The sequence below is a fragment of the Xenopus laevis genome, chromosome 4L (genome assembly GCF_017654675.1).
Source record: "Xenopus laevis strain J_2021 chromosome 4L, Xenopus_laevis_v10.1, whole genome shotgun sequence".
NCBI lineage: Eukaryota > Metazoa > Chordata > Amphibia > Anura > Pipidae > Xenopus > Xenopus laevis.
This window is the reverse complement of record NC_054377.1, coordinates 72425500-72447238: the sequence shown is the minus strand read 5'-3', so window position 1 is coordinate 72447238 and position 21739 is coordinate 72425500. Positions and strand designations below refer to the sequence as shown.

The 21739-nt window shown below is 36.7% G+C and overlaps 1 protein-coding gene across 3 annotated transcripts in view; it reads right to left on the bottom strand.

The window, feature by feature from the left end:
- ttll7.L (tubulin tyrosine ligase like 7 L homeolog) overlaps nucleotides 1–21739 on the bottom strand; it is a 136226-nt gene that overhangs the window by 94033 nt on the left and 20454 nt on the right. For all 3 annotated transcript variants that reach the window (XM_018256687.2, XM_018256686.2, NM_001092004.1), the window contains 2 exons: nucleotides 18992–19208; nucleotides 2303–2467 (listed from right to left, as the gene is read on the bottom strand). In XM_018256687.2, the coding sequence (XP_018112176.1) occupies nucleotides 2303–2467; nucleotides 18992–19208 (382 nt within the window). The remainder of the gene's footprint in view (nucleotides 1–2302; nucleotides 2468–18991; nucleotides 19209–21739) is intronic.

The window sequence follows — 21739 nt, the reverse complement described above, 5'->3', positions numbered from 1 at the left end:
AGAAGGAGAACCATATACGCAGGCAAGGTATTGTAGGAACTGGAGCCTTGGCTGGAGGGCTACTTCAACATGTGGGGGCACATTTACTAAGCTCGAGTGAAGGATTTGAAGTAAAAAAACTTCGAATTTCGAAGTATTTTTTTTGGGTACTTCGACCATTGAATATGCTACTACGACCTTCGACTTCGATTAGAAGGATTCAAACTAAAAATCGTTCGACTATTCGACCATTCGATAGTTGAAGTACTGTCTCTTTAAAAAAAAACTTCGCCTACATACTTCGGTAGTTTAAACCGACCGAGGTACAATGTTAGCCTATGGGGACCTTCACCATTATTTTTCTAAGGTTTTTTTGATCGAAGGAAAATCCTTCGATCGATGGATTAAAATCCTTTGAATCGTTCGATTCGAAGGGTTTCATCGAACGATCGAATGATTTTTCCTTCGATCGTAGGATTTGCGGTAAATCCTACAATTCGATATTCGAATTCGTAGGATTTTACCTCGAGGGTCGAATTCGAGGATTTATTAACCCTTAGTTTATCGACCCTTAGTAAATGTGCCCCGTAATGTTACATGTAGTCAAAACCAGCCCTGCACTTTTCATCATATTCACAAGTTTCTGGTCCCATAAAAGCAACGAGCATTGGCCTGTGCTGTTACAGGATAGTATCTCATTGGTTACTGGGGGTTTACAAAGAAAGACATTTCCAGTACTTTTGCATTAACCCAAGAAAAGTAATGGAATCTATTTGGTCATTAGTTTTTTAAAATTGCTTTTTCGGACATGATTTACATTGACATCAAAAAAAGAAGAAGTAGTAATCTTCAATATTTTACATAGAAACTACACTATAAATAACATAACTGGAATCAACATCAAGCCATAACATAAGTGACAACTGTACATAATTCCAGTCCATGCCTTTCTGTGGCATCCTATTGCTTAGACAAAAGACTTTTAATTATCTATTGAGTGTTCATGCAATACCTTGCCCTTGAGAATAACTAATAACGAGAACGCTTCTCTGAACCTTTTGTTTTGGCTGCCTCTCATCAACCTTCCATATGTATACCTAAAAACCGTGTCATTTACTACAGTATATGAGAATGCTTCATGAAAGCATAATACTCAATAAGATCACAAGAACATTACATGATATATTTAAGAGTCTTGGCTGTTTAAAGAAGAACACAGCCCAGTATTATGTATTATGCAGTACAACAGCAGATATTGAATTGTATATTTTCTTCCCCATGGATAATTTATTTATTACATACCAAGGTAAAAGGCTATTGAAAGAGAAAGCTGCCTTAGTTTCTGGATGTCATTCATATTATGGCATTCCACACACATTTACTTATGTATGTACCTTTGACCTTGACCAGTGCGTGGGCAAATTTACACCCAGGCAGTAATCAATTAAATAATTCAAAGCAATACTTTGGGATTAAAATCTAACATTGTTCCTTACAGAGACAGGGCATAGCATTTTCTGTAATCCATCATTTACTAAGAGTGAAGTTTTGGAGTACAGTAAAATGCAGATGCTATATTTATCTAGACCTGGTTAGGGCTCTCCAACGTTTCTTTAGGATTACAGTGGAGATTATTTAGGTTTAATTATTTCATTTTTATTAGGGATTTAACATAGACTGTACGGGATATGTTTAGATTACATACACAGGGCTTTAGAGTTTGGTTTTTATCAGTGTGTGTTAAGTCAGAAGTCATTTTTAAATCTATATTTTTAAAACCAGAGATACAACTTTAAAAACAAATCCATTAGAAGGTTTGCTTCTACAGGTATAGGATACATTATCTGCAAACTGGTTGCCCATAAAGCTCAGAATTACAGAAAGGCCATCTACCCTAGACTCCATTTTATCCAAATAATCCAAATTTTTTAAACTGATTTCTTTTTCTCTGTAGTAATAAAACAGTACCTTGTACTCCAAACTAAGATATAATTAATCTTTATTGGAAGCACAACCAGCCTATTGGATTTATGTAATGTTTACATGATTTTCTAGTAGACTTCAGGTTTGTAGATCCAAATTTCAGAAAGATCCATTATCACGAAAACCCCAGGTCCTAAGCATTCTGGATAACATGTAGTATTTTTATTAGACATTATAACTAAATGGGTTAACTTTAATTTAAGCAGCACTTTTTTTATCCCATGGTTCATTTCCACAGTCAGACACACAGTAGTCTATAAAAGGAGTTATCACAAAATAAGGACAAGCTGTTTTCCCATATTATTATGTATGATATCCCCAATATCCAACTACATCTTACAGAAATATCACTCCAAAATTTGCTGATGTCATAATCGTTGGCTCGTAGGAATTCTGTAAGCCATTTGATGGAGCGCTTGCTGCCTCGATTCTCCGTTTCATCGCGTTCAAAGTTTTCATTATGCTTGTTAACAGAATAGTTTGTCAGATGCATGTACAACTGGCTCTGTAAAAGAGATAAATACATGACAAGACTTTGCAGGTTTTTGCCAGACTACCATGGAAACAGTACAATTAAAATCATGGGTAAATGGTAACTTGGAATAAACATGGAATCTGACAGTTTATTTTGCACTTTCAGAGATAGCACAGCGTCATCAGGATACTTTACAGAATTAAATATTTTGATTCATTTATCAAGATTTTACATGTATGTGAACTGCAAATTTCCATCTAAGCAGTAATTACATGAAACAGGAATATGTGCAAGGTTATTAGCATATTTCCAGGCAAAATGAAATCCAACTGTCACAGTCAATAGTGTTTTATGTGCCAGAGATAATGTTTCTACAAATTACACCTCTCCATCTGCCCAATCTTGGACGAAACCATTAAATCTCTTTTTTTTCTGTGCTTGTTGAATATTTTTTATCCAATGTTCAACAGTGATTATTTTGGTGTCACATGTACATTCTCTTGATATCTCTAAACAGACCCCCTTTCGGAGCCTCAAAGTGTAAAAGGTTACTACTGATGGGAATGTGGTATGAAGAAATGCAAACAAAACCACCAACATGAGGAATTCTTAAAATGAATGTAGTGCACTGATGCATATTTAACCTGCAACCGCTATATGCCTCCCCGAAGTCTTTGTAGTATAGTCCCTGAGAAGTACAGCTGACAATGACAGAATATCTAAGAATAATTATTCCTACTAGATATAATCCCAAGATAGCTTTTACATTTAGAAATGTAACGTCTCAAAATATTTGTGCTAATGAGAAAATGCAGAAAATCGTATGCTCTAATCTGTTTGTCTAAGTGCAGGCATTTCAGACTCGCATCCATCCAGCTGTTGAAAACGAACATTTCCAGCAACAGTGCAAAAGCTGAAAGGTTGTTTATCTGCCATTAGTAAATGACCCCTTAAGTTCTGTACATTGATGAAAAATGTTGTGTGTTAATGCTACTCGTTCAAGAATTCATTTCAGTTTCCTCTTTTTAAAACAGCCATTGTTGTGCTTACGGCGAAAGTCTACCGGGAGATAAATGATAAAGTTAAACCTTGGACAAATCTTGAGATTTTTTTCAGATACTTAGTTCTACTAAGGGTCCTCTTTACCTACCAAATTAATTAGTATTTCTATATAAGTGTATACTTTATATTTACACCCTTCTACTGTGCTGCACTGCAGATTATGTCACATTCTAAATACATATGAATAAAAAAGACTAAGATAAGCAGAAGAGGTTTCCTGTGACATGTTAGATTTGTGGATAAACACAAGGAATTACAAAGAAATACTTGAAATGAACAGAGATTAAGGAACACACTGTGTTGATTAGATTAGACTGATGATACAATAGATGGACAGAGAGAGATGACCGATAGAGATAGATAGATAGATAGATAGATAGATAGATAGATAGATAGATAGGGCCATACAACATCACATTCATTGCAATGGGAAAGGATGGTTCTGTGTGTCAGATGCTTCAATTTAGTGTGCTATATCTGTAGAAAAAACACAGATAGATGAAAAGCTTAAGTCTACAGAGCCCATAAGTCAAGGAGATCGATACTGCATTCTTTTGTAATTATGTCAATTATAAGGATTTTTATTTGGCAAGTGTGAGCCTGAGCAGTGGTTAGTGACTCGCTTATTAAAATCAGGAAATTAAGTCTCTTAGGAGATCATAAATACTTTTGGAAAGAAGCCTTTTTCGTTCCAATAATTTGTGTATGAGGAATGTTCTGAAGCTCATCCAGCACATAAACACACACATACATATAGTGAATTGGGGGGGGGGGGGGTGAGCTGCACTTACTGTATAAGCAGTTCTATCAGAACTAACCAGTTGTCCTGCACTTTTAAATAGCGTTTGCCGGTGCATAGAAATGGCCACTATGTTTTTTAGACTTTGTTTTCTTGACTGTGATAATGATTTATGTCCCTTTCTCCTAATATTTTATTGGAAAATGCCAAAAAGAATCCTGAATGACAGACTGCACATGCTATATGTGCAAGACTTGGCTGTGGATAGACGGCACATTGTTAGGCATCAGTACTCGGCACCAGGTGTGTACTGATGAGATAGTGGAACACCTCCAGACAAACCTGGCTGCAAGCGCTGCGGTGTGAGAACCACTAACACGCTCACAATGTCACTTATTAAAATCTAAATCTCTCCCAATCCTTTCCATTATTCTGCACTGGAAGACGTTAGCAAATGTACTATTTTTAGTAATAGGCCCAGTTATGAAAGTAAGGCTCATTCCCACACAAGATCAAAAAAACACAATTAAATGTAAACTAAAAAACCAAATGTAAATAATGAATCAATCGGCATTCAGATCCTCAGTGATTACAACTGGCCTGCATTTAAAGCACATTCCTGAGTGTGCTTCTTTTTATGGAACCAGCTCTCCATCCAGTGGACAAATGTAGAAATGCTGCCACTAGTTCTATTCTACTACATCACAAACCTTTCAGAAAAGAACAAAGAAAGATTTTAGAAAACTTGATTTTTGTGTGACTGTAAAAAACACAGTGCATTATTAATGGAGCAGTTCGCCTTCTAACAAATTGCTGCATCAGGAATACATTTAATTCATGTCCCTCTGTTTTCAAAGTACATACAGTTATTTATCTGGCTGTTAGTTACTAACAACTGTCCATGCAGAAGGGCTTCAATAAATCACTTCAACAAGCTGCCTGGGTCAGCAAACATAGAAATCAGAGAGAACTTTAGCAGGCACTGTTGTGGTTAAAGGAATTGTTAAGTATAAAAACTGGGTAAACAGAGGAAAATAAAAAATATTTTCAATATAGTTAGTTAGCCAAAATATAATATTTAAAGTCTGGAGTAACTGTATGTCTAACATAATACCAGGCAGTAACCAATCAGTGGCTTGAGGGTGGGGAGCACATGGGTCATAACTATTTGCATTTAAATCTGAGCTGAATGCTGAGGATTAATTGCAAACTCACTGAACAGTTATGTCCCTTGTGGCCCCCCTTAAAGTCACTGACTAACTCAGATTTAGAGAGCTGAAAAGCAGAAAGTTGGGTTCTATTCTGTTATGCTGTGAAAAGTGTAAACGTATGGAGGGGTGTGTGTATGGATGCTGGGTTTTCATTTGGAGGGGTTGAACTTGATGGACTTTGTGTTTTTTCAAGCTGATTTAACTATGTAACTATGTTATACATACACTCACTCCAGCTTTTATAGATTACATTTTTGGCTAACTAAATATATTAGAAACATTTTTTATTTTGCACAACCTATCTATTTACTCAGTTTTTATTTTCACACTGAACTGTTCCTTTAGGCCACAGAAAACCACTGTGTGAAAAGGCAATAAATAAAATAGTGGGGATGGGGGTGGGATCCCTTACTGTAAGAATATGGGATGGAGATCTATGACAATATTTATTTTCCTTTGGCTTTTCAAGTAACCCTAAACACAACTCCCACTAGCTTAGCATGGCTGACGGACAGTTCTTTATGCTACGTCTGGTCAGAATGTCAGGAAGGGGTAAGTGCTTCTGGGCTGAGGACAGCTTAGGGGCACTTTTAATGCAAATGGGGTCCAACTGGTTTATTAGTAATACTGACATATTCCAGCCCCCCATTTATAGCCAGGGGGTCCAAGGGGGCCTTGGCATTCCCAGAATTTCTTCCCCCAGTTCTGGAACTTGATGCAGTTGGCAAGGAGCCAATCAGGAAAGAAAAGGTTTTGTGCAGCGTTGAAACCCCCTGTCGGAAATCTTCTTGCAACAATCAGCTGCAGGACAGTCTTTGCACATGAACCAATCGCAAAAGACAGGGATACAAGCCCCCTGTATTTAGGTGTGTAAGCATCCCCAAAAGAGGCCAACTAACATATATTGATAATATTAAATGCCCTTTAATATAATATAATAATAGAAAATAGCATTCCAAACCAAAAATATCACCCTTCTCCTGGCCCTACCCATCAACATTCTGGAAAGTGTAAAAAGGAATCACTGTATAGGTTACAGGCACCAGAATCACTTTAAAAGATGTACAGTCTCCTGTCATATCCTTTTACTCACTTAACTGCCGCAAGCAATACAGCAAAACTGATAAAATAATTGCTCCTACTTACTATGATTTGCCATGTATGCCTTTTATGTATATTTGTAGTCTCTCTTAAACGGAATGTATTGTTATGACATTGTGTTGGACTTTGGTCTCTGACAGTAAAGATGAATCTTTTTATTAGATTCTGACAATAGGCATTAGGATCTTTTTCTTCTTGGTAGCTATCTCTCTCGCTGTGCAAAATAGATCCAGCTGGCCATTCAATATAATTCACTATTGCTTTTCCCACCTGTTAAGTTTAGCAGATAAGATTTTAATATAGAGAGAGAGAGAGAGAGAGAGAGAGAGAGAGAGAGAGAGAGAGAGAGAGAGAGAGAGAGAGAGAGAGAGAGAGAGAGAGAGAGACCCAGTGAGACTGAAAGATAGAGAAGCCGGGAAGGTTTCTCTTTCCATTATAAACAAGCATGTCTTTTTCTGTTCTATGATTGCTATGCCTTATACAAAAAGCACAGCATGGTAGATGTAAATAGAAGATGGTAGATATTTTCTTTATGCTGGCAGCTGCCCAGCAGATTGCAGCTCTGACATATTGCCTTTTCAGTGTGTAAGTCACCTTTGTCAGCATACAGGCAGTTATTATTTTAATGAATGGGAGAAATGCAACCATTTGTGTATGTTATGGCATTCAAACTACCTCTGGCTAAACCATACCAGGATATAGGCTAAAGCCACAATGTTAATCATGTCTTAGGAAAACATTAAGGTGACTTTAGAACTTAAGACACAAGCACAAATCTTTTAGATTGTAAGCTCTATTGAACAGAGCCCCTTTACCTCCTGTATTGATCAGCATTTGAAGTCCTTTATATATCTGATGAATACACCCTTCTATTGTACAATGCTGCAGAACATATTGGCGCTATATAAATACATGTTATTATTACTAATAATAATAATAACAACAATATTCTACATATCTCTCCTAGAATATGTAACATACTTGGTACCCTGCCATGAATGTTACCTACATAGTTTTTAATTGTCTGGCATCATCTTATTCATAATAGATTTAAACTTTCTACAGCTGATTAAAATGAGAAATCTGCCATATCTTATAAAGTGATTCTATGTAATATTTCTCTGCACCACAATTCAGAATTTGACATTGTTCTATTGAGATGTATGGGAAATGCTGGCAGGAGGCCAAATATAATGACAAAGGTGGTACTACAGGCTTTAAATTTTTTCCCAATAACTTAAATGTAGCATTGCTAGATATAAGAGACCACAATATATTTATCAACCCAAAGAGCTCTACAAAATGACCTTTTTTGTGAGGAGAGTAAATAAAACCACTTCAAAATGTCATCATAACCCTGTTTCTGTGTCAATAAAATCTATTATTATTATCCTATATTTATAAGCATTGTGTGTTGCTGTGGCTTTTTAGAGCTTTACAAATAAAGTTATACATACATACATACATTTATATATAGCTCAACATGTTCTGCTATGACCTATCGCCCAAGAAAAATAATATACAGTATGTCTTGTATCTACTTTCTAAGCACCTGCCAAAGGAACCCCTGGAAAGTATTGTAGCTCCAAATTCTTAGGTTTAGAAAAGAAAAGTTGCCATTACCAAATGTCTTTAAAGAACATAAAGACAAATACAAGAGTCCTCTGCACTAAACCCATTATCAATATATTAAGGACATTGAGACATTTTGTGCATACAGCTACTAAAAATGCCTTATCCTTTAAACAAAATTGTTTGTCCATATATTGCAATATATTTAAGCTTTCCTAGGCCAGTCCTACGCTCAATTTTCATCTGATTCATTAAGAATTCTATTGCTTTATTATGCATTTTACACAGGGACTAAGTTTTACCAGCAACCTGCTTTCGAGATTTTGTTTAAAGGGTAAGGCATTTTTTAGTAGCTGTATGCACAAAATGTCTCAAATGTCTTAAATATATTGATAATGGGTTGAGTGTAGAGGACTCTTGTATTTGTCTATATGTATTTTGTGGTCACAGCCTCATTGCACCCCCACCTAATGGTTTTAAAAATCAGTGGTGAGCACAACTTTCCCTTGTTTTAAAGAACATAGATACATGAACATATGTCCATAAAAAATGTTTTGTGCAGACAGTATAACATTGCACACAAGGTCACAATGTATTCTGTCACAATGCTTAATAACTGTTAGGTTGGGAGATTTCTCTTGAGGTTCCTGAATTATTTTTTCAAAAGACAAACACAAATGGGCTTGTAAAGTAACACAGGCAAGTAACCCATAGCAACCAATTCGTTATCAAGTGCAGTTAGGATAAACAGCATTGTCATATTGATTACTTTGGGTAACTAGACTAGGGCATGTTACTACCTATCTCCCAAAGTTCAGATGCATTTTTTTATAACTATCCATTCAGCAAGCAGCAAAAGGCAAGGCATATATTATATGTGAATAATATGGCTGTTGTTACAGCTCATGGACAGAGCTCTTGGAAACAGATCCATCTTTTGTCAGCTGCCATATGTAATGACTGCACAAATGCCAGTGCTTGCAAATAAATCTGAATAATAATTAGTGCATTACGTAATTCCTATTTACAGTTCTCAAAACAGATATTATGCTGTTTACATTCAGCTTGAATATATTGCAAAATATGGACAAACAATCCCTGTTTTGTTTAAAGGGTAAGGCATTTTTAGTAGCTTAAGGCACATAATGTCTTAATGTCCTTAATATATTGATAATGGGCTGAGTGCAGAGGACCTCTTGTGTTTTTCCATACATTCTGCTTATAACAATGCATTACATCTCTCTAAATCAGCCCCAATTTTCCTTGGGTTTTAATTTAAAGTTATTTGTAAATGTAATTGCAACTGAAAACAATATGTTTATCTCTTTTTGTTTTCTGGTTCTGATTCTAAGGATACATCTTTTGTATAAGTACTGTTCTAAGGACTTACATGCCAAGATGGTACAGAAAATATCCAGTTAATATAATGAATTTTGTTACAACAGCACCACCTGCTGGTTATTTTAAGACAGTAATCCACTTGAGGAACTTGTTAGAAGGAAGAGGACTGTTCTAAACAGGGGGACATCAGACCCATTCTCTTTTGTTCTTCTGGCTAGTTCATTGACTGGATTACAGTTGGACGCTGTAAGCAGCAGGTCATTATATTAACAGTATATATTCATCTATCATAACTGGGCAAATTTGCCCATGGGCAGTAACCCATGTCAACTAATAAAATTGTTGCATTTATTGTTCTTCCTGCTCATGGGCAAATTTGCAAAGTGTTGATAAATGAGCTCCATTATCCGAAATAGCATGGGGGGGGGAAGCTTAGAATTGCACTCTGATCACATATTTACATATTATACTATAAAGTACTTATAAAGTACTTTTTTCATCTACATCAGTTTCTTTCATCAGGTTTTGGGGAGCTACTCTTTATCGTACTGTGTTATAACCTAACGTCATTGCTCCAGCATCTGCAGGGGTAATTTAACACATAATCCACAAGAAAATGAAGGACTCAAAATCACTTCCCTTAATGCTCAGTTACAGAGTACTTGAGGCAGGGTATTTCAGTGCAGCCTGTCTGTTGTGCTGAATCAAGGTGCAGTGCAGTGCTGAGGGTCCAGCACGGTCCTGTAATTAATGCTTGCAGTAAATATATGACACACTGCATCCTGCACCACCTGCTGCTCCCTAAAGTGACTTAAGAGTAGGTTGTGAGCATGGGTGCCTAAATGCCTTTGTAACGGTTGGCACCCAACACCAGAACAAATGCCTAGCACCGAGAGGTGCAAGGCCAGATGTTCTGGATAGGCAGAGGGGCACGACTGTTTAGCGAGAGTCTTTGGGCAGAAGGCCGTAGTACAAGGCTTTACGCAAATAGAGTAGTCAGATCAGGCTGGGTCGGGGCAGGCAGAGAAAAAAAGTAGTCAGGCAGGCAAGGGTCAAACCAGGAAGTCAATCAGAATCGGTGTCAGATATCAGGCAAAGGGTCAGGATACAGAAAGTAGAATCGTCAAGAACAGGCTGGGGTCACAACAGGTAATCAAACAGGTTTTCAGGAACAGGAATAGCAACAGCTAAGCACCAGGAACAAATCCTATCATGGGAAAGGTCCTGTAGCTTTAATAGACCTTATATACATTCAAATTTGGCGCCATTGCACGCTGGCGTCATAACGCGCCTTTAAATAACAAGGAGGCGCCATCTTGGTTCCCTTAAGGAACCAAGATGGCGCCGGACACGGATCGGCGTGGCGGGCGTCCCCGCCGCACCACTGGACCACCAGGGTAAATTTATAGCACATCTAAAAAAAGACAGCACTATATTCAACACTGAGGCACAGGTCTGCATGCTCTAGTCTGTCTCTTAGCACCCTGCCCTGTGTATTTACAGAATTGTCATCTTTTCATGTCCTACAATATTTAACGCAGCTTAATCTATTGTTATGAAACTGCCACTTTTGAACCTGGACTTACTTATTTCTTTTAACCAACACGCTTATCAACAAGTGGCAACCCTGGCTGCATTTGAAATTCTTTAAAAACACATTAAACATTATTTGATATCATGTTATTAACTCTTAACGACAAAAGAGGTTTTGCAAACAATGAAAATTTCCATAAGCAGTTAAAGGGTTAATCTTTTGTCTCCCAACACAAATAATGGATGGAATTCCTATGCATGTCAGCAAAAAAAAAAAGCCAGGTATTACAGAGGAATGAATGATTTCATTACATTTATGGAACGATTGAAATACAATGAAAAGATATACATATATTTTAATGAATGTATATATGCAATCAATTTTATCTCTCCCATACCAGATGCCAAGTTTACAGTATAATATAAAACTACAGCAGACAAAATTACTAAGATGAAATCAATATTGTTTTCCAAATTCAAGTGACAATGAATTCCAGGCATTATAAAGGTAACCCACTATGACTTTGCAGTAAAATTCTGGCTAATGTTACAGAAGATTAATTTACAGACCCACATCAAATGCAGAGGTATAAGCTCCAACTGGGGCCCACAGTCTGCCACATGTAAGTCCTATTGTGGCTTATAGAAACCTAGCTAACAGGAAGTTGCCCAGAAACTTACAGGTATCCTCATACTTTTTTTTTTTTTTTTTACCTGTGAGCCACTTTCAAATATAAAAAAAATATGTAAAAAATGTATGGGGTGCCAAATATGGGCTGTGATTGACTATTGGTAGCCCTATGTGGACTTGCAGTACACCTGGTTCTTATGCAACCAAAACTTGCCCCAAGCCTGGAATTCAAACACCTGCTTTAAGGCCACTGGGAGCAACATCCAAGAAGTTGGTGAGCAACATGTTTATACACAGGACAAGTTCTGTTTCTTTATTATGATGTCCTGTCCTTAGACACTATGGAGCACATTTATTAAAACTACATTTTTTCAGGTCAAGGTTTTTAGAGGAGAAACTTCAGATATTTAGAGATTTATCATACCCCAAAGCTGCTGAAAATCTGCCAATGTCTAAAGAAGTAAATGGCAGACATCGTGATCTGCACTGGATAATCGGAAAAATTCAGAACTGCACAGTATACAGACCTAAAATGAATAACTTATATGCTTGAGAAAAATAAGCAGCAGCATAAAGTTTGTCATAGTCTGAGCACCATTGTTTACATGAACGCCAGTTATAATAATGAGGCAACTAAATAAATCTAGCTGTACAAGCCAAAAATGTATATACAATAACTTTCACATGCAAACTGCAAAAATTTGCTGAAAATGCAGAATTAAATTGTGCATTTTTTAACTGTTATCTACTTCAGGGAAGATCAATAAAAAATATCTTCCCTGTGAAAGACAGAAACAGGGAGCTCTGTTCACATAAATGCATAAAATAACTCATATTCCAGAAAAAAATATGAGTAAGTAATCCAGGCAGTATATGTGGTGTCCTCAGGACCATCTATCCTCAATCAATCAATGTACGTAGGCTCCAGAGAATAACTAATGTACAGCCAAAAATGATGATCTTAAACAACCTGGTTGAGATATGCTGAGCCTAACAGCCTCTTCTCCAAACACGCTAGGGAAGATGTATGTTTACAGTCGCAATATGCTGATTTTGTAGATTTTACAAGCCACAAAATATATGTGTTGCAGTTGCATGAATATACAAGTAACCCACCAACCATAGTCTTTTAAGGATATGGTGCCTATTTGTTATCTCAAGTCCCTGCGGTCCTTTGACTAGTGCCCGTAAGAGTGACTGATCAATCCCTGCACCCTACTTCTCATGCGGGTCACAATATGTTTTATATAAATATATTTACTTGCATAACTAAGTAACATGTGCTGTAAATGATTTACCTATATCTATCCAGCAAGACAATGACCTTGTGCAAACCTTTGCAAACAAAAATAAAAAAATAAATCAAATGATTGCTAAAAATACAAAGCAATCTAAGCCCAGCACACACAGGAAAAGTAGGGAGGGCTCTCCTTTTGTGCAACGCTAACAAATGTTCCTGCTGGCAGGGATACTGGAAATACATTATGTATTCCACAACCAATTTTGCAGCAGGGTAAAATGATTTATCGTAATCACGTATCTCTCTCTCTCATTTTTTTCTTTTTTATGAAACCACTTTCAAGCATATATTTTCCTCTGTTTATTTGAAAATGCAGATGTGTATGCTGATAATACAATATTCCTTTAGCTTGAGGATGAAGTGATTAAATAGAGCTGCCCTGATTATTCCAATAATAATCAGGATCAAATACGGCATGTGAGAGTTCAGGGAACCTCTGCGGCTTGGGAGCTCGGGGAGTCCCTTACTTGTCAGGTTATACATATATCTAGCTGTACTGAATGGGTTATAACATTTATTTTGATAGAGGCAATCTGAATGCATTACAAGGAAACAAGAAAAAAAAAGCTTATATGTAGGGGGAAGGCAGCATGCAAAACATGTTATTGTGGTGTGTTTGTGTTGTCAGATCTTTGGACCCTTTACATAGTCCTTTATCTGGTTTAATCTAAAATCTTACTTTGATGGCTTTTCTTAATGCATTAATAAATCAGACATTAGAATATGCCTTTGCAGCACAGATAATTTTTAATGTGCATTCCTCTAGGTATTCCTCTATAGCGTTCAAACGAATATAGTTTGTTGAGGGTTAATGTGTATGCGTTTTTCTTTTGCAATTTCTAGAAAAGCTCTGCACTCATCATACAAGCTAAATAGCATTCAAAATATTTACTAAGCCATGACAACATGAGAGGCTACTATAAGCACTACTAATATTTACTCTTGAAAGATCACACTAACTGAATGCACTCATAAAAAATAAAGTTTAGAGCTGTTTATACAATACATCAAATATATAGCAGAATAGAATATTTCATATCTTCAGATGTGCAGTTCAAAAGTACAGTGTCTGAGCATATGCTACCTAGAACCTTAACCATGCCAGTAAATTTAATTCACTTCAAGGACCCTCACTGACATTTCCAAACATCATAGGCAAAGCTTCTGATATGTGTTTCACACACACACAGATATAGAGATAGAGATAGAGATAGAGATAGAGATAGAGATATATATACACACACACACAAGTATGGGATCCCTTATCTGGAAACCTGTTATACAGAAAGCTCCAAATTACAGGACTCCATTTTATTCAAATAATCCAAATTTCTCTCTAATAATAAAACAGTACCTTGTACTTGATCGAAACTAAGATAAATTTAACCTTTATTGAAGACTTAGGGGCACATTTACTTAGCTCGAGTGAAGAAAAAGAAGAAAAAATACTTGAATTTCGAATGTTTTATTTGGCTACTTCGACCATCGAATTGGCTACTTCGACCTTCGACTACGACTTCGAATCGAACTAAAAATCGTTCGACTATTCGACCATTCGATAGTCGAAGTACTGTCTCTTTAAAAAAAACTTTGACCAACTACTTCGCCACCTAAAACCTAACGAACATCGGCCCCCATAGGCTTTCTAACAAATTTCTGATCGAAGGAAAATCGTTCGATTGGACGATTTTTCCTACGATCGTATGAAATGCGGTAAATCCTTTGACTTCGATATTCGAAGTCGAAGGATTTTACTTCGATGGTCGAATATCGAGGGTTAATTAACCCTCGATATTCGACCCTAAGTAAATGTGCCCCTTAAAGTATGAAGATCCAAACTATAGAAAGATATGTTATCTGGAAAACCCCAGGTCTGGGGTACACATCTCAGTGGTAATCTGTCAGGTAATGAGGATAAAATCTATTTTACAGCATATTAAAAGTTGAATGTGGGAGGTGTTATCCATCTGTATTAAGTATAATTATTTTTCCAATTAACATGTATTTGTAAAGTGCAAACATATTTTAAAGTGCTGTAAACGAAATGGGTATTTACATTGAGCATGCAGATTACATTCAAAAATATATCAGGAAACTGGTACAAGAGGATAAAGAGGGCCCTGCCCAATAGAAATTACAATATAAAAAATTAATTAATTACAATAATATTTGTTTATAGCAGATGGCCCTCATTTAAATAGTTAACAAATTACATACCTGTTTGGGAAACTATTATTTGATATTCAATGAACTTTGCACTGCATGTGTCTGTCCTATCTGAGGAAATTTGTATTGAAAAGAAATGTGTTTTTGAATTGAGAATGCATTAATACTGCTTTCATTCACATGCGGGCCTGATCACTATTATAATGAAAATGTAGTGACAAAATACTATGTTGGATTCCTGGGAGACATAATTAAATGCTTGGGACTACATATCTTGAAGAGGTTTGTTTCATACATTGGGAATTACAAGGTGTGCAATTGCTAATTAGTGCCGCTGTGAAAGTCCCTTTATACAATTCAGACTTTTTTGTTATTTCAAATTAATTTAGGCATTTACATTGCTCTATACTGGGGAAAACGTTCTTTCTTTTATTAGAAATTATACTTGGAGTACATTCAGATTTATGACTGGTTTCCATTAGATGACCACCCATTTGCTAAGCTGTACTTTAATCCTGCTATAGTAGCAATACTGCTAAACAGTCAGAGAAGTTCATGAAAAATTAATTTAAAGAGGATCCTAAATACAGAAGGTGAGAACACAATTGGCATAGAACAGTTCCAAGATCTGTGCACTCACAAACACTGGGGATGTTTCCAGAAAGGAGCTATATGGGGATTAAAGGAATTGTTCAGTATAAAAATAAAAACTGGATCAATAGGCTGTTCAAAATAAAAAAAAATTTTCAATATAGTTAGTCAGCCAAAAATGTAATGTATAAAGACTGGAGTGACTGGATGTCTAACATTATAGCCGGAACACAACTTCCTGCTTTGCAGCTCTCTTGGTTTCCGTTGATTGGTTACCAGGCAGTAACCAATACATGACTTGAGGGGGGCCACATGGGTCATATCTGTTGCTTTTGAATCTGAACTGCATGCTAAGGATCAATTGCAAACTCACTGAATATTTATGTCCCATGTGGCAGCCTTTAAGTCGCTGACTAAGTTGAAGAACTGAAAAGCAGGAAGTAGTGTTCTGTTAGACATCTGCTCACTCTCACTCCAGCCTTTATAGATTTTATTGTTGGCTAACTAACTTTATTAGAAACATTTTTTTGCACAACCTATCTATTTCCCCAGTTTTTATTATTACACTGAACTGTTCCTTTGACAGGTAAGGGTGCCTTTGCCATGGGTCAAGGTGACAAGCTATCCTCAGGAGGTTATTTACCAGGGCAGCAAAAGCCACCTATTATAACTTTAAGAAGAGAATTTCTGCTTTATTTGAATTTAGCTGTTTTGGTGTAGCAATGTGCAAAAGTTGCCTATTCACTAGAGAGTATGGCGTTCCTGCTCTGCTTAGAAGAGGCAAGTGGCAGGGAGACCGGGTAGCATCGGGTCTACTGCATTATGCAGGCAAAATAGCCAGAATGTCCCCTGCAGCTACACACTGTCAAGATGTGATTTAACTTTTATGGATACATATCCAAATAATCTCAAGATATAGATTGATAGTGAGAATGGAAGCTTGTTCTGGATCTCATATAGGCCTTTCTGGTTGAAAGCACACTCAGTAATTTAATTTGATCCTGAGCAATCTTCACTCAATTCCCCAAAACTAAGCATGCTATGGATGATTTAGGAACCCCAGGGGGGCAAATGCAAGAGTACAGTACTTAGTGCTCACAGAGTAGTAACCATCACCCCCCCCCAATTATTCCACCCTTCCCCCCCCCCATGGGGTTACTGCTCTCTGCACCGCATCAAAAGCCAGCACTTAGTGCAGAGAGCATCATCAGGTGGTGCAGCTCACAGCAGTCTTAGAGCAAGCGGTTAGGACAGGGCCACAATGCAGGCTGTATATAGCAGCTGAATAACACAGTCAGCATGGAATACAGAGGCCTGCAGCTATTTGCACAATGCACTGTGCAATATGTGCTAAGTGCAAAATAAAAAGTGTATTGAAGCCTTTTTTTATATTTGTACACTGTGTGGTTCATTTCTTAATGAGCCCTGCTGTCAAGTGTTCTGGTAATTTGAGATCATTTTATCCTAATGGAGAAAATCAAAGCTCTGTAAGGTGATCCTACAACCATTTTTTGGAATCCAGTGCTTCTTCCATTGTCATAAAAAACCTTGGGGCAAATTCACTAAGATTCGTAGTTGCGCCAGCGTCCGCTTCGCCGCACTTCGGCAGGTGTATTTTCGCCAGCGCTACGCAAATTCACTAAAATTGGAAGTTGCGCTCAGGGGAAGCGTAAGGTTGTGAAGTTGCGCTGGCGTTAATTCGCCAAGCAAAGCGAAGTTACGCTAGCGATGCTTAATTTGCATACGGCGCCAAATTGAAGTTACAATGGAGGTATATGTAGGATCACTACACAAGCCTGGGAAACCTTCAAAACAGCAAATAAAATTTTTATTTTGCCCTATACATGTGCCCACTGTATAGTTAAGGTGCCATGAGTTAGAAAATGTAGGAGAGAAGGAGGGTAGCCCCAAAAAAAATTTCGATCTTTTTCAGCCTATCACCCATAAAAAAAGGAAAAATGCCAGTGTTTTTAGGACTTTTTTGGAAGCAATCCCTATCTACTCTATTGCACTTCAGAAAAATTCGCACTTTAGTGAATTTGCGTAGTTACGTCCGTTGCGCAAATTTCGCCAGGCGTAAGGGTGCGAAGTAACACTAGCGAATTTACGCCAGCGTCCGTTAGTGAATCGGCAAATTAACGAAAATGCGCTACGCTAGCGAATTAACGCTAGCGTTAGGCGCTTCGTCCTTTAGTGAATTTGCCCCCCTGACTTTTTGCAATAATTTCTGCTCCAAGCTTGTTTTTTTTCCTACCCTTTTGCCTGTGACTGTGATTGTCCAGCTGATATTACACTATACCTGCCAGCAGCCTGTCATTGCATGCTGGGAAATGTAGTTAAGTAACAGATGATATGTCACTACACAAAGAAAGGTGCTATTTGTTCTTTTTCATATTTTAAGAAAGAAACAGTACAGATCAAGTTAGTGGCTCTCTTAAAACCTCCACATTAATCTGGACGCAACAACAACAACAACGCAACAACAAAGTATTGACTGTATGTATGAGATATTTGACTGGACAACTGTCCACACCACTATTTTTATAGAAAAGTAAAGTATCCCACCAATCAGTAGTTTAAATAAAAGTTCAGTTTATATTTTGGGAACAATGTGCAAAAATACAGGACTTCGTAACAGGCTTCTTGTTTTACACCTGGAACCTTTCTCCTTATTTGTTAAAGGAAAACTATACCCCTCAAACAATGTAGGCCTCTAGAAAAAGATATTGCATAAAATAGCTCATGTGTTAAACCCTGCTTCATGTAAATAAGCCATTTTCATAATAATATACTTTTAAAGTAAAATGTGCCATTGGGTAATCATAAATAGAAAATTGCCATTTTAAAAAATAAGGGCTGCCCCCTGGGATTGTATGATTCACAGTGCACATAAACATACCAAACAAACTATATTTGTTAGGTCACATGAGCCAATTAACAGACATAGTTCTGTGTTTTATTTCCACACTTCTTCCTGTTACAGTTAGAGTTGTAGTATTTCTGGTCAGGCAGCACAGAGACCATCATGAAATGGTAGTTCAAGGCAAGAGATGTAAAAGGGCAATATTTACTAAAATATATATTCCAGTTTGATAAGATTCAATATGCCACTTAATTTGATATAAACTGCTCAAGTATTCATTTTAGGTGTATAGTTTTCCTTTAAATAGACCATTTGCACTTCTGTTAATACCCTTCGTTAAACGCCATCATACGGGTCCTCTTTACCTTATGTTATATATTCATGAATGCACCTGATCTTGTGATCACTTAAACAAAGACGATACATAGTCATATTCCAGCTTACCAGATTTGATTCAGAGGGAGAATGATACTTCTCTGTGCCCATCCTAACAAGTCCATCATTATATAAAAATATTCTTAGAGGGTCGCAGGAGGTAACAAGAATGTAAATCCGTAGATCAAACTTGTAACTTTCAAGAAGAAAGGGTTTCTCAAGATATTCCTGTACAATTAAGTGATCCTGAGCTTGAAGTTTTTCTCCGTTTCTGGTTAGTGATATTCTGTTGGAAAAATATGACATTATTTATATTCTATTTATAATACATATAGTACATTAAGCAGGAGCCTTTATTGGGGTTTTTTCTCAATTGGCAGCAGGAAAATTTGCAGGGCCCACAACTGTCATGCAGTAAGTACAAACAACCCTTGGGCAGGGACTTGATACAGATGCCTGTACTACATGACATTATATAGGAAATAATAAACCCCCTGTTATAAAATACGTATAAAAATAAGTCACAGAGGACTTCCATGAGCGTATGAAGACACAAGGCTGAGTGCTTTTATACAGGTCATGGAACTCCGAGGTGACTTATAATATCCATATATTCTATACTGGTGTGCGTTATCTTACATACACAAATTTCAGTGAGTCATGTGGCCAACTTACATCACTAGCCACCAATTAAAACTGGTAACATAATTTTAAGGCCCACTTGTCAATGATTGAAACAGGAAAATCAGTCTTTTATTTAAGATTTTCTACTTCACCTATTGTACATTTTTATAAATATATAGCTATGTCAGAAAAGCAAATGTTCATGGAATGTTTAGTTTAAAGGTGTTGTTCACCTTCCAAACACTTTTTTCAGTTCAATTATTTTCAAATTATTCACCAGAAATAAAGACTTTTTTCAATTACTTTCCGTCTTTTATTTTTTACTGTTTTTCCAAAATCTAAGTTTAAAGTTTAATGTCCATGTCTCTGGTGTTTGTCTGGCAGCTCAGTGATCCAGGAGCATTCTGAGCTGTTTCAATTTGCTACATTTAGTTGATACAATTAGTTGATACATTTCTAAGCAGCATCTGTGGAATATTAGCAACTATTGTTTCAATTCTAACAGCTGCCTTTAATGAAACTCAGGTATTCTGCTCAGCAGGGACAAAGATAACAAATGTATCAACTAAATTAAACTATCAATTTAGAACAGCTGATTTAGAAGGTGAAAATTTTGACTTTACACTTCAATATTAGAAAACGGTCACAAATAGAAAGTGATTGGAAAAAGTCTCTATTTCTGGTGAACTATTTGAAACCAACTGAACTGGAAGGAGAACAACCCCTTTAAGGGGCCTATTTATTAAAGCTCAATTTTTTCTGGTCGAATTTTAAAAGGGTAAAACTCATTTTTAGAGGGAAAAAGGAACTACACCATTGGTCACTAGCGACCACCAAAAGAGCTTTTATTACAGCACCCTCCAGGATATCGTTAAGAAAGTTTTTTATTAATAAAGTGCATTTAAAATTCTAGACCATACAAATATAACATTTAAATACATCAATATGTTTGGTCACATACATATAATGCTTTTCAGTCCAAGCTTTTTTTCACACAGGTAACAGAATAACCCTCTTATACTGTTGTTTTTAGATCTCCTAAATTGGCGTATGTTCGTCTCAATAAACCATTGTTACTCACGGACTGGCTGTTCAGCCATATTAAAACTCCACTCTGTCAGGGGAACTGCAGGTAAGTTTTTTCACCCTGTGTGGGGTTTCGTGATGACGATACAAACATATAAACTATTCTTAACTCCACTTTTGTGAGCAGTGGACTCCCTCGTACCAACAACACAGACGCGTGTTTCACACTTGAGTGGGGCTTTATTATACCCTAAAGCTGCTAAAAAATTCGAAAATACTCCATTTAAAACCTGTCGAGGTCATGTAGAAGTCAATAGCAGATGTCCCTGAAGATGTTTCTTGACATTGTGATCCATGCTGGTTTTCATCCGATAATTTTGTGTATTTGCAGTGACAATTTGCTATGGTCTAGTTTTCGGAGTGTCGAAGACAAGGAAATGCAACGTTTTTTCACACCGACATTTTTGAGCAGTATTATTAATAAATAAGTTAAATTTATGGATGGGAATTAGGTCAATTTTGTTTAATAAAAAAATTAGATGAATGCCAGTTTTAGTAAATACCCCCCTAAGACAATTCTCTCTGACTTCAGATTAGGTATAAAGAAATTTCAAATTCATTTTCATTTAAAGTTTTCTGGAAATGTATTTTTCACTATGTATCTGGTAAAAGGACAATGAAAGGCAAAGTATAAGAAATGCTTCCAAAGTCACTGAAATGCTATAAAAGTAACATAACTGCAGTTATTGCTTTTTCTCTTGTGTGTGGTACACACACTCTGTATGTATACAAAGCAGGTTCTAAGGGGCATATTTGTTGTGCTCTGTAAAAAAATAGCAGGATAACACACTACACATCACCAGACTTCGCCGTGTTTTGTTTTACACAGCATAATAAATAGGCCCTTAAAGGACAAGGAACGTTAAACTAAAGAAGTAGCTAGAAATTTTGTACATTATGTTTTGGGCTTCTGTACCACCCGCAGGCAACCACAGTCCTTTAGCAGTAAAGATCTGCGTCTCCAAAGATGTTCCAGTAGCTCCTCATCTTCTTTTCTGCTGATTTACTGCAAATGTTCTGTGCTGCTGTCACTTACTGAGCTTAGGGACCAACTCACAATATACAGTACACATAGAATATAAATGTTACAATATATGGCTGATTAGT